Below are 13,908 nucleotides of genomic sequence, written 5' to 3'. Positions count from 1 at the left end.
CAACAATTCACATCATTAAAGCTTAGTTTAAGAAAAGATTATTTTTCTTACGTAAATTTATTATTTCCTTCATAAAGGGTTGTTTGTTTATTCACAAAATATTATTTATTTGTGAGGTATCGATTTCATATTGTCTAGTAAAAGCCAAATTTCCGCTGCGAGATCTAACAATTGGTATCAGAGCCAACGTCAAAATATTAAGTGGTTAAATTTTTTATTTTGAAAATATTTTTATAATGGCTTGTACTAGTGGAACGGTAAAAGTTGGGAAATATGAAATTGAAAAGTTCAATGGGAAAAATGATTTTTCCTATTGGAGGATGCAAATGAAAAATTTGCTAATTTTGCAAAAGCTACACAAAGCGCTAGCGGGAAAAGAACAAAAACTCGGAGATATGAAGGATGAGGATTGGGAAGAGTTAGATCTTGAAGCACGAGCAGCCATAATCTTGTGCCTTGAGAGGGATGTTGCATTCTTGGTAAATGAAGAAGCAACGGCTGCTGGCGTGTGGGCAAAGTTAGAGACAAATGTCATGACGAAAACTCTAACGAACATGATCTATCTAAAATCCAAATTGTATACATGCAAGATGGAAGAAGGCACCTCAATTCGGGAGTATATCAATAAGTTTGATAGGATTATATCAGACTTAAAGGATATAGATGTGAAGATAGAAGAGGAAGACCAAGCGCTCATGTTATTACTTTCATTACCAAAGTCCTATGAAAATCTAGTTCAAACATTGATGCTTGTGGGTGATGCTCTAACCATGGATGAAACTAGAACATCACTTTTAGAGGATGATCTTCGAAAGGTTGCTACAAGTGGGATGATGTCTAGCAGCGGAGGAGAATACAGGGAACAAGCTCACGGATTGTTTACAACTAGAGGAAGGACTAATGAAAGGGGAAGAGGCAAGGGAGGAAAGTCTAGACCAAAATCTAGACCTCTTGCGGAAAGACCATGTTTCAAATGTGGTGAGCTTGGTCATTTTAAAGTAAATTGTCCAAATAAGAGGGCTACATTCAAGAGGTCGGACAACAACAACAATTCCAGAGGAAAACAACAAGAAAAACAAGAGGCAAGTTTTGTCTCAAATGACGAGGAAGATTATTGTTACTCCGTATCAGAACAATGCACTGAAATATCTGGTAAGTGGATGCTTGATTCAGGAGCATCACACCATATGTGCCCAAACAGAAAGTGGTTCACAACTTATCAAAGTTTGCACGGTGGCACGATTTTGATGGGAAATGATCATGCTTGCAAGACTGTCGGGTTAGGTACTATCCGAATCAAGATGCATGATGGAACAATAATAACCTTGAAGGATGTGAGACACATCCCAGATTTACGGAAAAACCTTATTTCTCTTGGGTTATTAGAGAAAAATGGTTGCAAAATATCCATGGAAAATGGAGTATTAAAAGTTGTTCGTGGTTCCTTGGTAGTGATGAAGGGGATTCGTCACGGTAATCTTTATCCTCTTTTGGGCACAACTGTTACAGATGATTTAGCAGTTGGAATCAGTGGAAGTAAAGACCAAACAGAATGCACTAGGATATGGCACATGCGCCTTGGGCATATGTCGGAAAAAGGTCTATCATTGCTTTGCGGACAAGGTTTGTTGAAGAACATGAAGAAACCACAAATGGAATTTTGTGAACATTGTGTGTATGGAAAAGCACACAGGGTAAAGTTCTCTACAAGCAAGCACAAAAGCAGAGGGTTGTTAGACTATGTGCATACGGATGTTTGGGGTCCGGCTAAAGTCTCTTCCAAGGGTGGTTCCAGGTACTTTGTTACATTTGTTGATGATTATTCTAGATATGCTTGGATTTATTTTCTGAAGCATAAGAATGGGGTATTCGACATTTTCAAGCGGTGGAGAGCAATGGTTGAGTACAGAACGGGTCGAAAGCTAAAAACTGTACGGTCTGATAACGGTACAGAGTACACAGAGGGAACTTTCAAAGAGTTTTGTGATCAGGAAGGCATTGTAAGCCACTGGACAGTCAGAGACACACCACAACAGAATGGAGTCGCGGAAAGACTGAATCGTACACTACTTGAGAAGGCTAGGTGTATGCGCTCTAATTCTGGTTTAGGCAAAGAATGGTGGGCAGAATCGGTTGCTACAGCGTGCTATATAGTGAACCGTTCCCCACATTCTTATTTAGATGGTGACATACCTTATAGGGTGTGGTCAGGGGAACATGCAGATTACAAGAGACTTAGAGTCTTTGGGTCCACAGCTTATTATCATGTCAAGAATAACAAGCTTGGTGAAAGGGCCAAGAAAGCAATATTCTTGGGGTATCCCAAAGGCGTTAATGGCTATCGTCTTTGGAGTATAGAGTATTCTAAATTTGTAATCAGCAGGGATGTGACCTTTGATGAAAGATCTATGATAGCTTTATCCAAAGCTATGGTGTCAAATAATGGTGATGTCGGGACTACTTCAAATAATCAAGTGGTGGAGATAGAATCTAGAAACCAACCAGATTCTAGTCATGTTCAGGTGGAGCATCCTGGTGTTAATCAAAATGATGAGAAGGATGATCTTGAACATGAGGAGATTCAGCGGGAAAATATACATGTGTTACAACAACAACAACAGGAATCTTTGGAAACCACTAGGCCAAAGAGAAATTATAAATCAGTTCAGAAGTTTGGGTCAGACAAACCTCTGAGGCATTACGGGCAGGTTAACTTGGTAGAATATGCACTCTCGGTGGAGGATGATGAGCCGATCACCTTCAAACAAGCTATCAAAGACAAGGATAGAGAGAGTTGGTTGGTTGCTATGGAGGAAGAGATGCAATCTCTTCATAAAACAAGACATGGGAGGTAGTCCCATTGCCCGTGGGAAAGACTGCTATTGGTTATAAGTGGGTGTATAAAAGAAAAGAGGATCCTTCCAAGACCGATGGTATAAGATATAAGGCTAGACTAGTGGCCAAGGGATTTGCACAGAAAGAGGGTGTTGGTTACAATGAGATATTTTCTCCGGTGGTAAAACACACTTCTATTCGGGTGCTATTAAGTCTTGTTGCTCATGGTGATCTTGAGCTAGAACAACTTGATGTGAAGACAGCCTTCTTACACGGTGATTTGGATGAGGAAATCTATATGTATCAACCTGAGGGATACAAGGTTGAGGGTAAAGAGAGTCAGGTATGTCGTTTGACGAAATCACTTTATGGATTGAAACAATCTCCTCGGCAGTGGTACAAGCGATTTGATTCCTTTATGTTAAATTAAGGGTTTTCTAGAAGTAATTATGATTGTTGCATATACATTCGTAAACTTCGTGGAGATGATTATATTTATCTTTTATTGTATGTGGACGACATGCTTATTGCTTCAAAAAGCAAGGTGGAGATAAATATTTTAAAAGCTCAACTTGGTGAAGAGTTTGAGACAAAAGATTTGGGCGCTGCAAAGAAAATACTGGGTATGGAGATTAGAAGAGAGAGGTCAAACCGAAAATTGTTCTTGAGCCAAAAAGGCTACATTGAGCGGGTTATTGAAAGGTTTGGGATAAAAGGTGCTAAGTCAGTGGTGACTCCATTGGCTCCACATTTAAGGCTCTCTAGTAAACCATCTCCCACTACAGTGGAAGATAAGGCATACATGGATAATCTACCTTATGCTAGTGCAGTTGGCAGCTTAATGTACGCCATGGTGTGTACACGTCCAGATATTTCACAAGCAGTCAGTGTTGTTAGTAGGTTCATGGCGAACCCAGGTAAAGAACACTGGGAAGCAGTGAAATGGATTTTACGGTACTTGAAAGGTACCACAGACACAGGTTTATGCTTTGGTGGATATACATGTCAAATAAGTGGCTTTGTTGACTCGGATTACGCTGGAGATTTAGATAAAAGACGATCTACTACTGGTTATGTGTTTAAAATACATGGTGCTCCAGTTAGTTGGCGATCAATGTTACAGGATACAGTGGTTCTATCTACGACAGAAGTCGAGTATATGGCTATGGCAGAAGGAGTTAAGGAAGCATTGTGGTTGCGGGGACTTCTAGATAATTTGGGGTTAACGCAGGATACTGTGAATCTAAACTATGACAGCCAAAGTGCTATTCACTTGGCCAAGAACCCGGTTCATCATGCTCGTACCAAAAATATAGATGTAAGGTATCATTTTGTACGGGATGTCATAGAGAAAGGAAGTATTTCTCTTGTGAAAGTGCATACAAATGAGAACCCTGCAGACATGTTAACGAAAGTTGGGTCAGGAAGCAAGTTCCAACATTGTTTGGAATTGCTTAATATTATCTCATGTTAGGTAATACATGGAGAAAAAAATTGAACTACGATGGGTTTGATCCCAGTCGAGGGTACGTAGGCAATCATTGTTAAAATGGTGCAACCGGATAAGGATTACGCAACTTGTTCGTCCAAAATTTGAATGTTTTTCAAATTATGAACGAGGTGGAGAATTGTGGGAATATATGGCTAAAATTAACCATATTATATGTTTCTCTAAATTGAGAATAGATAAATAATTTGAATGGAAAAGAGATTTTCTAGGAGAGGAAAATGGTTGTGTGATGGCAAAATGCAAAATGAAAGGAGTATATTTTGCAAACAACATGTTACGTTGTTTCTTTAGTTAAATAGTTTCAGCCATTCGTTGTTTAGCATTAATTTATTATATAATGCATAGGTTGTAAGTTGATTCAATACAATTCAACAATTCACATCATTAAAGCTTAGTTTAAGAAAAGATTATTTTTCTTACGTAACTTTATTATTTCTTTCATAAAGGGTGGTTTGTTTATTCACAAAATATTATTTATTTGTGAGGTATCGATTTCATATTATCTAGTAAAAGCCAAATTTCCGCTGCGAGCTCTAACACTATGTTACCAACCCTATGTGGCCTGAGGGTGTTCCCACCTCTGCTGCTGTGCATGAAATTCTTTTCTGGCAGGTAACAAGTCAACCCCGTTGTGGTTAAGCTATATATGTTATTGACTAATTGATCTTAAAATGTGCATTTCAACAGGGTTAAACTATTCAAATGATGTACAGCATAATAGCACAGGAGATCAAAGAAATGAAGCTCAAGGCACACCCACAAGACTACTTGAACTTCTATTGTCTTGGAAATCGCAAACCACCCCTGGTCTTGGGAGATTCTAGTCCACCGTTATCAAGAAATGGTGATGTGGTAAAACTCTTAAGCTCTTTGGGTCCATGGGTTTTGAGTTATTTTTTGTTTTTAGCCGATAATTATGAGACCTTGCATTCATCTACTTTACAACAAGGAGAAAATGTACTTAGTTTTTCTGCCATGTTCTCTCAGGTTTTGCCTTCACAAAAGTACAGAAGATTCATGATATATGTGCATGCCAAGGGAATGATATCTTTCTTTTTCAGTTTTTCCTGCTTCTATGTTTATATGTGATGAAAACTTGAAATTTATGTTTAGGGAACTGAAGTGTTTGCTGAGGCTGGTGTTGTTTCACGACTAGTTCGTCAGATATTTGATATACTAGAAGGTAATTTCCACCATTTTGTAGCCATTACAACAAGTGGTTGCTTTCAACAATTGATAATTGATTCTATTCCACCATTCACAAACCGTACATCCGTACTCCAAACAAATACAAGTACCTGTTTGCACTGGCGGATCTAGTGTGTAGGGAGTGGGGCCACTTGACCCCACTTGGTCAAAAAAATTACATAATTTTAGTTAATTTTAAACTAATTTGTATTAAAAAGTACCTAATTTAGTTAATTTTTCAGTAATTTTGTATTAGTGACCCCACTTAGTACAATTTCTGGATCCGCCACTACCTGTTTGCAAGTTCAAACCCAATAACAACAAATATGGACGACCAAGCTTCCGAACAGCTGCGAACAAGCTTCCACCGCCGATGGACAACCAAGCTTCCTACTTGAATTGCTACGACGAGTAACATGCGTTTGGCAAGAGGAGAGAACAAGAAGGTTGGCATGGTGGTGTAATGAGTGGTTTGGACGTAGGAGAGGAGAGAGGAAATTAACATACCAAAAACTTAAATTTGCTAAATTTTTATTAGCTTATTTTTGGAAATTAGTTTTGCATTTTTATAAACAATTTTTTATTTTTCTAAAATAATTTAATTTATTTTAGGATAAAAAAATAAAGAAAAAATAAAAAGAAGGTTAAAGAAATAAATTTATGGGGCTATAATTAATTTCTATGGTGGTCATCTTTAAGATGACTAGCTAACAATTTTCAGTAAAGATGTGGGTGAAAATGTAAGAAAATAAATAAATAAAGTAGGATATTAAAGTGAGTGGAAAATTGTAAAAGTTGTCGAGAGGGATAAGATATTAATTTTTCATTCCCAAAAATAGAATGAAGCACAATGTAAAGAAAGGAAAGTATAAGATCATTTTAAAACGAAAATAATAGTATACAAATGGCATTTTATAGTGGCGGACTTATAATTTCACGGTTTTTTAATGGTGTTTGTATTTCCATATATCTCTTTTGAGTATACTTCATTAAATTGCTACTACCTCCGTTTCAAAAAGATCTTTACAGTTACTATTTGTATGGACACTAATGCAATATTTAACTACTAATATATCCAATTTCGTATGTGAAAATTTTATAAAAATTTGATATTCTGAAAATACATCCCGAGACCAATCTAACATGATTTTACATGTAACGTTTTGATGTATATAATGGTGAGAATTTACGGTCAAAGTTTTTATAATTTGAAAACATTTTCCAAAGCGTAAAGAACATTATGAAACGGAGGTAGTATATTCTTAAGCTCACTCTTTTATAAAAAATAAATGTAGATACGTTGACCAAATTTGTTAAAAAATTTCCAAGTGCACTGAATTTGGACCAAATTATCAATTAAGAAGAGCATGATTGGCAAAAATTGACTTGAAATTTTTACAATTCAATTCAAAAATTGACTTAAGGGATCCAACTACGGGGATCATGCTAAATGATTTTAATTGGATTTTGAACATTTAAAAATCGAAATTCAATAAAAAGGATAGGGCTTCTCTACATTCTATTTCGATCTTTCCGTGTGCCTGTGTAAATAAGTTGTGTATTATTGTTCCCCTCTGTAATTAGTTGGTAGATCAATATGTAATTTTATTTGCCTTGCTTTCCACGATAGATTGCCACATAAATGTACTCTTTATGTGCATTTTTTATGCCCATCTAATATTTGTGCTTGTTGCCAATGAGTCCCCTTAGAACATATTTTATGTTCTTCGGGATTGTGCAAGAGCAAAAGAAGCCTAATATTCACTTGGTGTTGATGAATCTTTCCCTACTCCAACGGTTCAGTTTTAGATTAAATCAAACCTCACACATAAATATATAGGATTATAATATTGTCAAACAATGCATGGACCTTTTTTTGCAGATGCATGATTTCAAGATGGAGTTAGAGGCTAGGAAAACTAACATGGTTGTGGATGTAACAACAAAAGTTTGTAGAACTGATGCAATCTCTAAATTCTAATTATGACGTAGTTATTTTTCAACAAGACAAGAAGTTTGTTTTGGAGGTTTTGATGGAGGATAAACCTCCGTGAACCTTTTGTAATTCTCCATCTGTTCCTTAATACTTGTATCATTTTGACTTTTTACACTATTCACATAATTCACTTTGACCCTATTTTATTTCTAGTATATATATGAAAAGAAATGTTAGTGTATAATATATTGTTGGCTTCATCTTAATATATATTTTCAAACTATTAATATTTTTATAAATTTTTATAATATGTAGTTAAATATATTGGTGGTCAAAGTTGTGCATTGACAAGCATGTCTAATCAAAACGGTGCGAGTATTAAGGGACGGAGGGAGTACGTTTTTAAACCTCTTAGCTTTATTTAATTTCCAAACTTGCATCCAAAAAAATTTATTTCACAAGAATTAGAGTGATATAAATCCGGTAACGGACTATTAACGATCAACTACGTTACTAAATCATTTCATTTCCGAACAGTTAGAGTGATCGTCTTAAGTCTGGCTATCAACTATTAACCGGGCCATACGCGATACGAGTTTGTTTGGACACGACGGGTGGAAAATAACGATATAACGGAATATATAATGGAGGAAGTACAAATACATATCAGATATATATGGGGAAATGCATATCAGAACATAAGACAAAATAGAAAAAAGACAAAAAAAATAGTTAAATGATACTTTTCTAAACACAAATGGTACTTTTTATATATAATGCGGAGAAAATCGCCAAAAGGGAATATGTACAAAAACTTAACAGATTTTGTTACTGCCTGACACAAAGAGGAGAGAGAAAAGAAAATAGGAGAGAGAAAGCTAGAGAGCGAGTGAAGGTTGTATTCGAGGACGATAACAATGGCGTCTTCATCAACGGTGTACGTTCTAGTCCTGTTACTCAGAGATAACGCTAATAGCCCATATAAGGAGGCTATTCTTCGCAATGATAATGGTTTCTATGTCAAGGTAATCTCTCTTTCCTTTATTTACTCATTAAATTAAAGTGTATAATCCTGTGTAAACTGATAATATATTCTGTTTTGATTGGAAAATAATGTAGATTGATTTAGTTGTAAATTAGTCAAACACAAATATTCTGTTAGCTAAATTACCGTGATTTCCTTAGCATGAATCACGCATGATTGGTTGTAAATTGATGTATATATTGCAACTCATGGAATGAGAACCATCACGGAAAATATTCTCTATCTCTTTCATGGTATCAGATTGCTAGGGTTAAAACTCTTCCGCTGTGCCCTAGCCCCTCCTTCTCTTCCTCCGTCACTCTCTCTTCTCTTCAGCCACCATGACAGACTCTTCCTCCAAAACTGCTGGTTGCTCTTCTTTTCATCCAGCCCTCTCAGTTTCTAACATCAGAAACCATGTCTCCATTGTTCTAGAGATGGAGAATGTGCAGTATGGAACTTGGGCTGAACTTTTTAAGATCCATGCTCGGTCGCATAAGGTGCTCCATCATATCATTCCTCCACCCCCGGGTAAGGAAAAGCCTGCTCCGGAAACCGACGATGAAATTGAGTTTTGGTCCACCCTTGATGCAACCGTCCTTCAATGGATATATTCCACCATATCCAATGACCTTTTGAATACTATTCTTGAACCAGAAGCTACAGCCATGGAGGCCTGGGACCGGCTGCTTAACATTTTTCAAGATCACCAAAATTCTCGTGCCGTGATTCTTGAACAGGAATTCACCACCACTCGCCAGGATGATTTTCCAAACGCGGCTGCGTATTGTCAAAGGCTGAAGAGCCTTTCCGACCAACTAAAAAATGTAGGGGCTCCGGTGGCTGCGAGCCGTCTGGTTTTACAGTTGGCTTCAGGTCTTAGCGAGGCATACAAGCATGTCGGCACTCAGATTCGGCACGCAAAACCCCTTCCACCATTCAGCGAGGCGCGTTAGTTCCTCCCTTCTCTTGGAGGAGCGTGAACTTGCAGCCATGGCTGCGCACGGCGGTGGGGCGGCTTTGGTTGCGGCGGTGGATAATGTGGCTCCTCCACAAGATGGCGCAGGGGCGAATGGAACTAATCTCAACCGAAACCGTAACAACCGCAACAATTCTGGGAACAAAAACCGCGGTGGTGGTGGCCGCGGTGGTGGCCGAACCTCTGGTGGTGGTGGCCAGCAGTCCCCTTCTGGTGGAACATGGCAGTGGCAATGGGTACCAAACTTCAATCCACCTCCACCACCATGCCCATTGCCCACACAAGCTTGGGCCAAGCCTGCAACAGGCCCAACACGGATGATTGGACAACAGGGAGTTCTGGGCCCGCATCCTCAACAGCTCTATTATGCTTCTGGTCCAACAGGTTCGTATGTCCCCACTTTTGTTCCAACGGACATCGAATCAGCTATGCACACGATGACAATGGCTCCACCCGACCCAAATTGGTATATGGATACCGGTGCAACATCTCATATGACATCCTCAAATGGTAATCTCTCGTCTTATTTTAATTTGAGCAATCATAATTCTGGTATTGTTGTTGGGAATGGTCATTCGATTCCAATTCGTGGTTGTGGTCATGCTAGCTTGCCCTCCCCTAACCCCCCATTATGTTTACGTAATGTCCTTCATGCTCCAAAACTCATTAAAAATTTAATTTCGTTACACAAATTTACCCCTGACAATTCTGTGACTGTGGAATTTGATCCTTTTGGGTTTTCTGTGAAGGACTTTCAGACGGGGATGGCTATAATGAGGTGTAACAGTCAAGGCGACCTATATCCTCTCACCACACTCACAAATCAAACCACTCCACCATCCACTTTTGCTGCTTTGTCGTCCTCTACTTGGCATGCTCGTTTAGGACACCCGGGAACTTCTATTTTGGATTATCTTAGGCTCAATAAAAGTATTGAATGTACTAAATCTAGTGCTTCTAATATTTGTAGTTCTTGCATTTTTGGTAAACACATTAAATTGCCGTTTGTTTCGTCGAATTCTAAAACATTGTTGCCATTTGATATTATTCATAGTGATTTGTGGACTTCTCCCATTTTGACTTCCTTGGGGCATCGTTATTATGTTCTGTTTTTGAATGATTTTTCGAACTTTTTATGGACATTCCCGTTGGCTAAGAAATCGGATGTCTATGCAAAATTTATGGCTTTGAAAACTCACATTCAAACTCAATTTGAGCGAAAAATAAAAAACATTCAATGTGATAATGGGCGGGAGTATGACAATAGTCAATTCAAACAATTTTGTTAGTCGCATGGGATGTCTTTCGTCTTTCTTGTCCTCATACGTCATCACAAAATGGGAAAGCCGAACGAAAAATTCGGTCTATCAATAATATCACTAGGACTCTTTTTGCTCATGCATCTCTTCCACCGTCCTTTTGGCATCATGCTTTACAAATGGCAACGTATCTTCTAAATGTGTTACCAAGCAAACTCTTGGGTCATGCTTCTCCTATTGAGGTTCTATATCAAAGAAAGCCTTCTTATGCTCATCTACGGGTTTTTGGGTGTCTTTGTTATCCACTTTTCCCTTCCACTAGCATAAATAAACTACAAGCATGATCCACGCCTTTGTGTTTTTGGAGTATCCTACAAGCCATAGGGGGTACAAGTGTTATGACTTGTCGTCTAATAAAATTTTTGTTAGTCGGCATGTGGTTTTTGATGAAGCTGTGTTTCCATTTTCTAATATGCATACCTCCACTTTGCACAATTATGAATTTTTGGATGATAATGTCTCCCCATATTTACAATATCATTTGCAAAATGGACTCACACAGCAGCCCAGTCCATCCCACTCCCTTAACGTTGCCCAACAGCCACCCCACTCCCCTCATGTGGGCCACGCTGCTCAATCTCCCCTCTCAGCGGATCTCTCCTCAAATGGGACAGCACATGGGCCGGCCCAACAAGCCGTGGACCAGCTCCCAGGTATTTCCCAGCCACCCGCCCCTTCTGGGCTTCTCTCTCCTCAGTTCGTGGGCCAGTCACCCACATCTCAGCTTCCCTTGCCCACTCAAATTAATCAAACACAACCCATTTCAACTAATAAGCCACGAATGGTGACCCGGAGTCAACGGGGAATTTTTAAGCCAAAACAATTGTTTAACTTGAACACCACGGCGACGAAGTCTCCCATACCTCGTAATCCCTTGACCGCTCTTCGTGACCCGAATTGGAAAATGGCTATGAATGATGAATTTGATGCTCTTATTAATAATAAGACGTGGGAGTTGGTGCCCCGTCCACCTAATGTGAATGTGATTCGTTCAATGTGGATTTTTACTCATAAAGAAAAATCTAATGGTGATTTTGAGAGGCATAAAGCCTGTCTTGTAGGTCATGGAAAGACTCAAAAGGTTGGCATTGATTGTGGTGATACTTTTAGTTCGGTGGTCAAACCGGCGACAATCCGCACAGTTCTGAGTCTATCCTTGTCAAAGCATTGGCCCATACATCAGCTAGATGTAAAGAATGCTTTTCTCCACGGCGAGCTTAAGGAAACAGTGTATATGCATCAACCTATGGGGTTCCGGGATCCAGCTCATCCGGATTGTGTATGCTTGCTCCGCAAGTCCTTGTACGGACTTAAGCAGGCCCCCCGGGCATGGTATAAACGGTTTGCAGATTATGTACTTTCCATTGGTTTTACTTGAAGGAAATAATGCCCTTGGTCCAAGTATGCGTCTAATAAATGCGGTTCAGTATTAATTAACAAGTTAATAATTCAGTGAGATCAAGTGAGCTGAATGCCTAGCTAGAGGCCGCTTCAGTTCAAGTGGAATTAATGATATTAATCCACAGCTTACTCTTGACTGAACCCGTAGGGTCACACAAATAGTACGTAAACGGATCAAGTATTTAATGACATTAGATACTCCATCTATGGATATTCGGAATCGACGGATCTTGGTTTCAGTGGGAGCTGAGATCGTCACAGGCAAGAAATGAATACTCCGGAAACGATGATATTGCCGGAAACGGAAATATGGATCGTATCGGAAATATAAATATTATCCAAGTCTTAGATGTTGCCGGAAACGGAAACATGGTACGTATCGGAAAATATTATCGGAAATGGAAATATTGCCAGAATCGGAAATATTGCCGGAAACGAAAATATTGTCAGAATCGGAAATATTATCGGAATCGGAAAATAATTCCGGAAACGGAAATATTAAATATTTGTTCGAAACGGAAATTGATTCCGGAATCGGAAATATTAAATATTGTTCGTATCGGAAATGAATTCCGGAACCGGGAATTTAATCGGAAGCGTATCGTACGAATTAGCATCGGACGAGGCCTGCCGGACGAAGGCCCAACACGAAGTCGGGCCATCGCCCAGCAAGCCAAACGCGCGCCACAAGCCCAGCCAAGGCAGCGCCCAGGCCCACCGCAAGGCAGGCCCAGCGCGTGCCAAGGCCACGGCTGCGTGGGCCTCGTGGCGTGGGCTGCTGCTCGCACGCACGCGCATGGGCGGCCCTCGTGGCTGCCGCGTGTGTGTGTGTGTGTTTGTGTTCATGCACGATTCCTAAAGCTATTAGGATTTGGTATATGATTAAATTCCTATTCCTAAAAGGATAAATTAATTAATTAGAGTTCGTATAGGATTCTAAGTTTAATTAATTCGTATCCTACTAGGATTCCAATTCCTTTTCCATAACTCTATAAATACGTGCCTAGGGTCACATATTTTCAGAGATTAATTCAAGTATTCAAAGTGAGTTTTGAGAGAAAAATTCAGTCATATTTCTTACCTAAGAGTGCCGAAAATTTTAGTACCTTAAGGGCGATTCTAGTTGGTCAATCTTAAGGCGGATCCGGACGTGCTGTGGACTATCTACGGAGGGACGACACTTGGAGTCCTAAAGACTTGTTCTTGTTCGGTTCGGGCACAGCTAGGGAAGGCACGCAACAAAGAGTATGCATCTAAACTATGCTATATGATTATGTGTAAATAATATGTATTCTTGGCTAAATGGTTTTTCCGCATGATTTATGAATTGTCATATGTATCATAACCTAACATTACTAACAGCAGATCTGATAACTCTTTATTCATCTACCGAAAGGGGTCCGATATGGCATACATTTTATTGTATGTTGATGATATTATTCTTACTGCTTCCTCAAATTCTCTCAGGTGTTCGATCATGTCACTTCTTGCCTCGGAATTTGCAATGAAGGATTTGGGTCCTTTGAATTATTTCCTTGGCATTGCTGTCACTTGTCACAAGGGTGGAATGTTCCTTTCGCAACGTAAGTATGCGGAGGAGATAATTGATCGTGCTGGCATGTCATCTTGCAAGCCTTCCTTCACTCCCGTTGATACAAAGCCTAAAGTAAGTAAGGATTCTGGTGCTCCCTTTGCGGATGGTGTCTATAGCCTTGT

General features: G+C 39.2%; 1 protein-coding gene across 3 annotated transcripts; it reads left to right on the top strand.

The window, feature by feature from the left end:
* The first annotated feature begins 8,737 nt into the window (after nucleotides 1-8,737).
* LOC110792149 (uncharacterized) lies at nucleotides 8,738-10,647 on the top strand. 3 transcript variants are annotated; one of them, XR_008922645.1, is made up of 2 exons: nucleotides 8,738-9,982; nucleotides 10,231-10,645. XR_008922645.1 is itself a non-coding variant. In XM_056830640.1 (2 exons), the coding sequence occupies exons 1-2, from the start codon at nucleotides 9,487-9,489 to the stop codon at nucleotides 10,254-10,256; spliced, it is 522 nt and encodes a 173-aa protein (XP_056686618.1). In that variant the 5' UTR covers nucleotides 9,451-9,486; the 3' UTR covers nucleotides 10,257-10,647. The 3 variants fall into 3 exon arrangements, 1 of the variants encoding a protein (XP_056686618.1); XR_008922644.1 differs by having other exon boundaries at nucleotides 10,222-10,645; XM_056830640.1 differs by having other exon boundaries at nucleotides 9,451-9,982; nucleotides 10,231-10,647.
* The last annotated feature ends 3,261 nt before the right edge of the window (nucleotides 10,648-13,908 follow it).

Source organism: Spinacia oleracea, chromosome 6, assembly GCF_020520425.1.
Source record: "Spinacia oleracea cultivar Varoflay chromosome 6, BTI_SOV_V1, whole genome shotgun sequence".
Lineage (NCBI taxonomy): Eukaryota > Viridiplantae > Streptophyta > Magnoliopsida > Caryophyllales > Amaranthaceae > Spinacia > Spinacia oleracea.
The sequence above is the reverse complement of the archived record's forward strand: the minus strand, read 5'-3'. Positions and strand labels throughout refer to the sequence as shown.

Excerpts from the sequence above, each read along its gene's own strand:
- LOC110792149 (XM_056830640.1), top strand. The coding sequence starts at position 9,487 with ATGGCTGCGCACGGCGGTGGGGCGGCTTTGGTTGCGGCGGTGGATAAT. Across the intron at positions 9,983-10,230 it reads TCATATGACATCCTCAAATG|ACGGGGATGGCTATAATGAG; the intron begins GTAATCTCTCGT and ends AAGGACTTTCAG.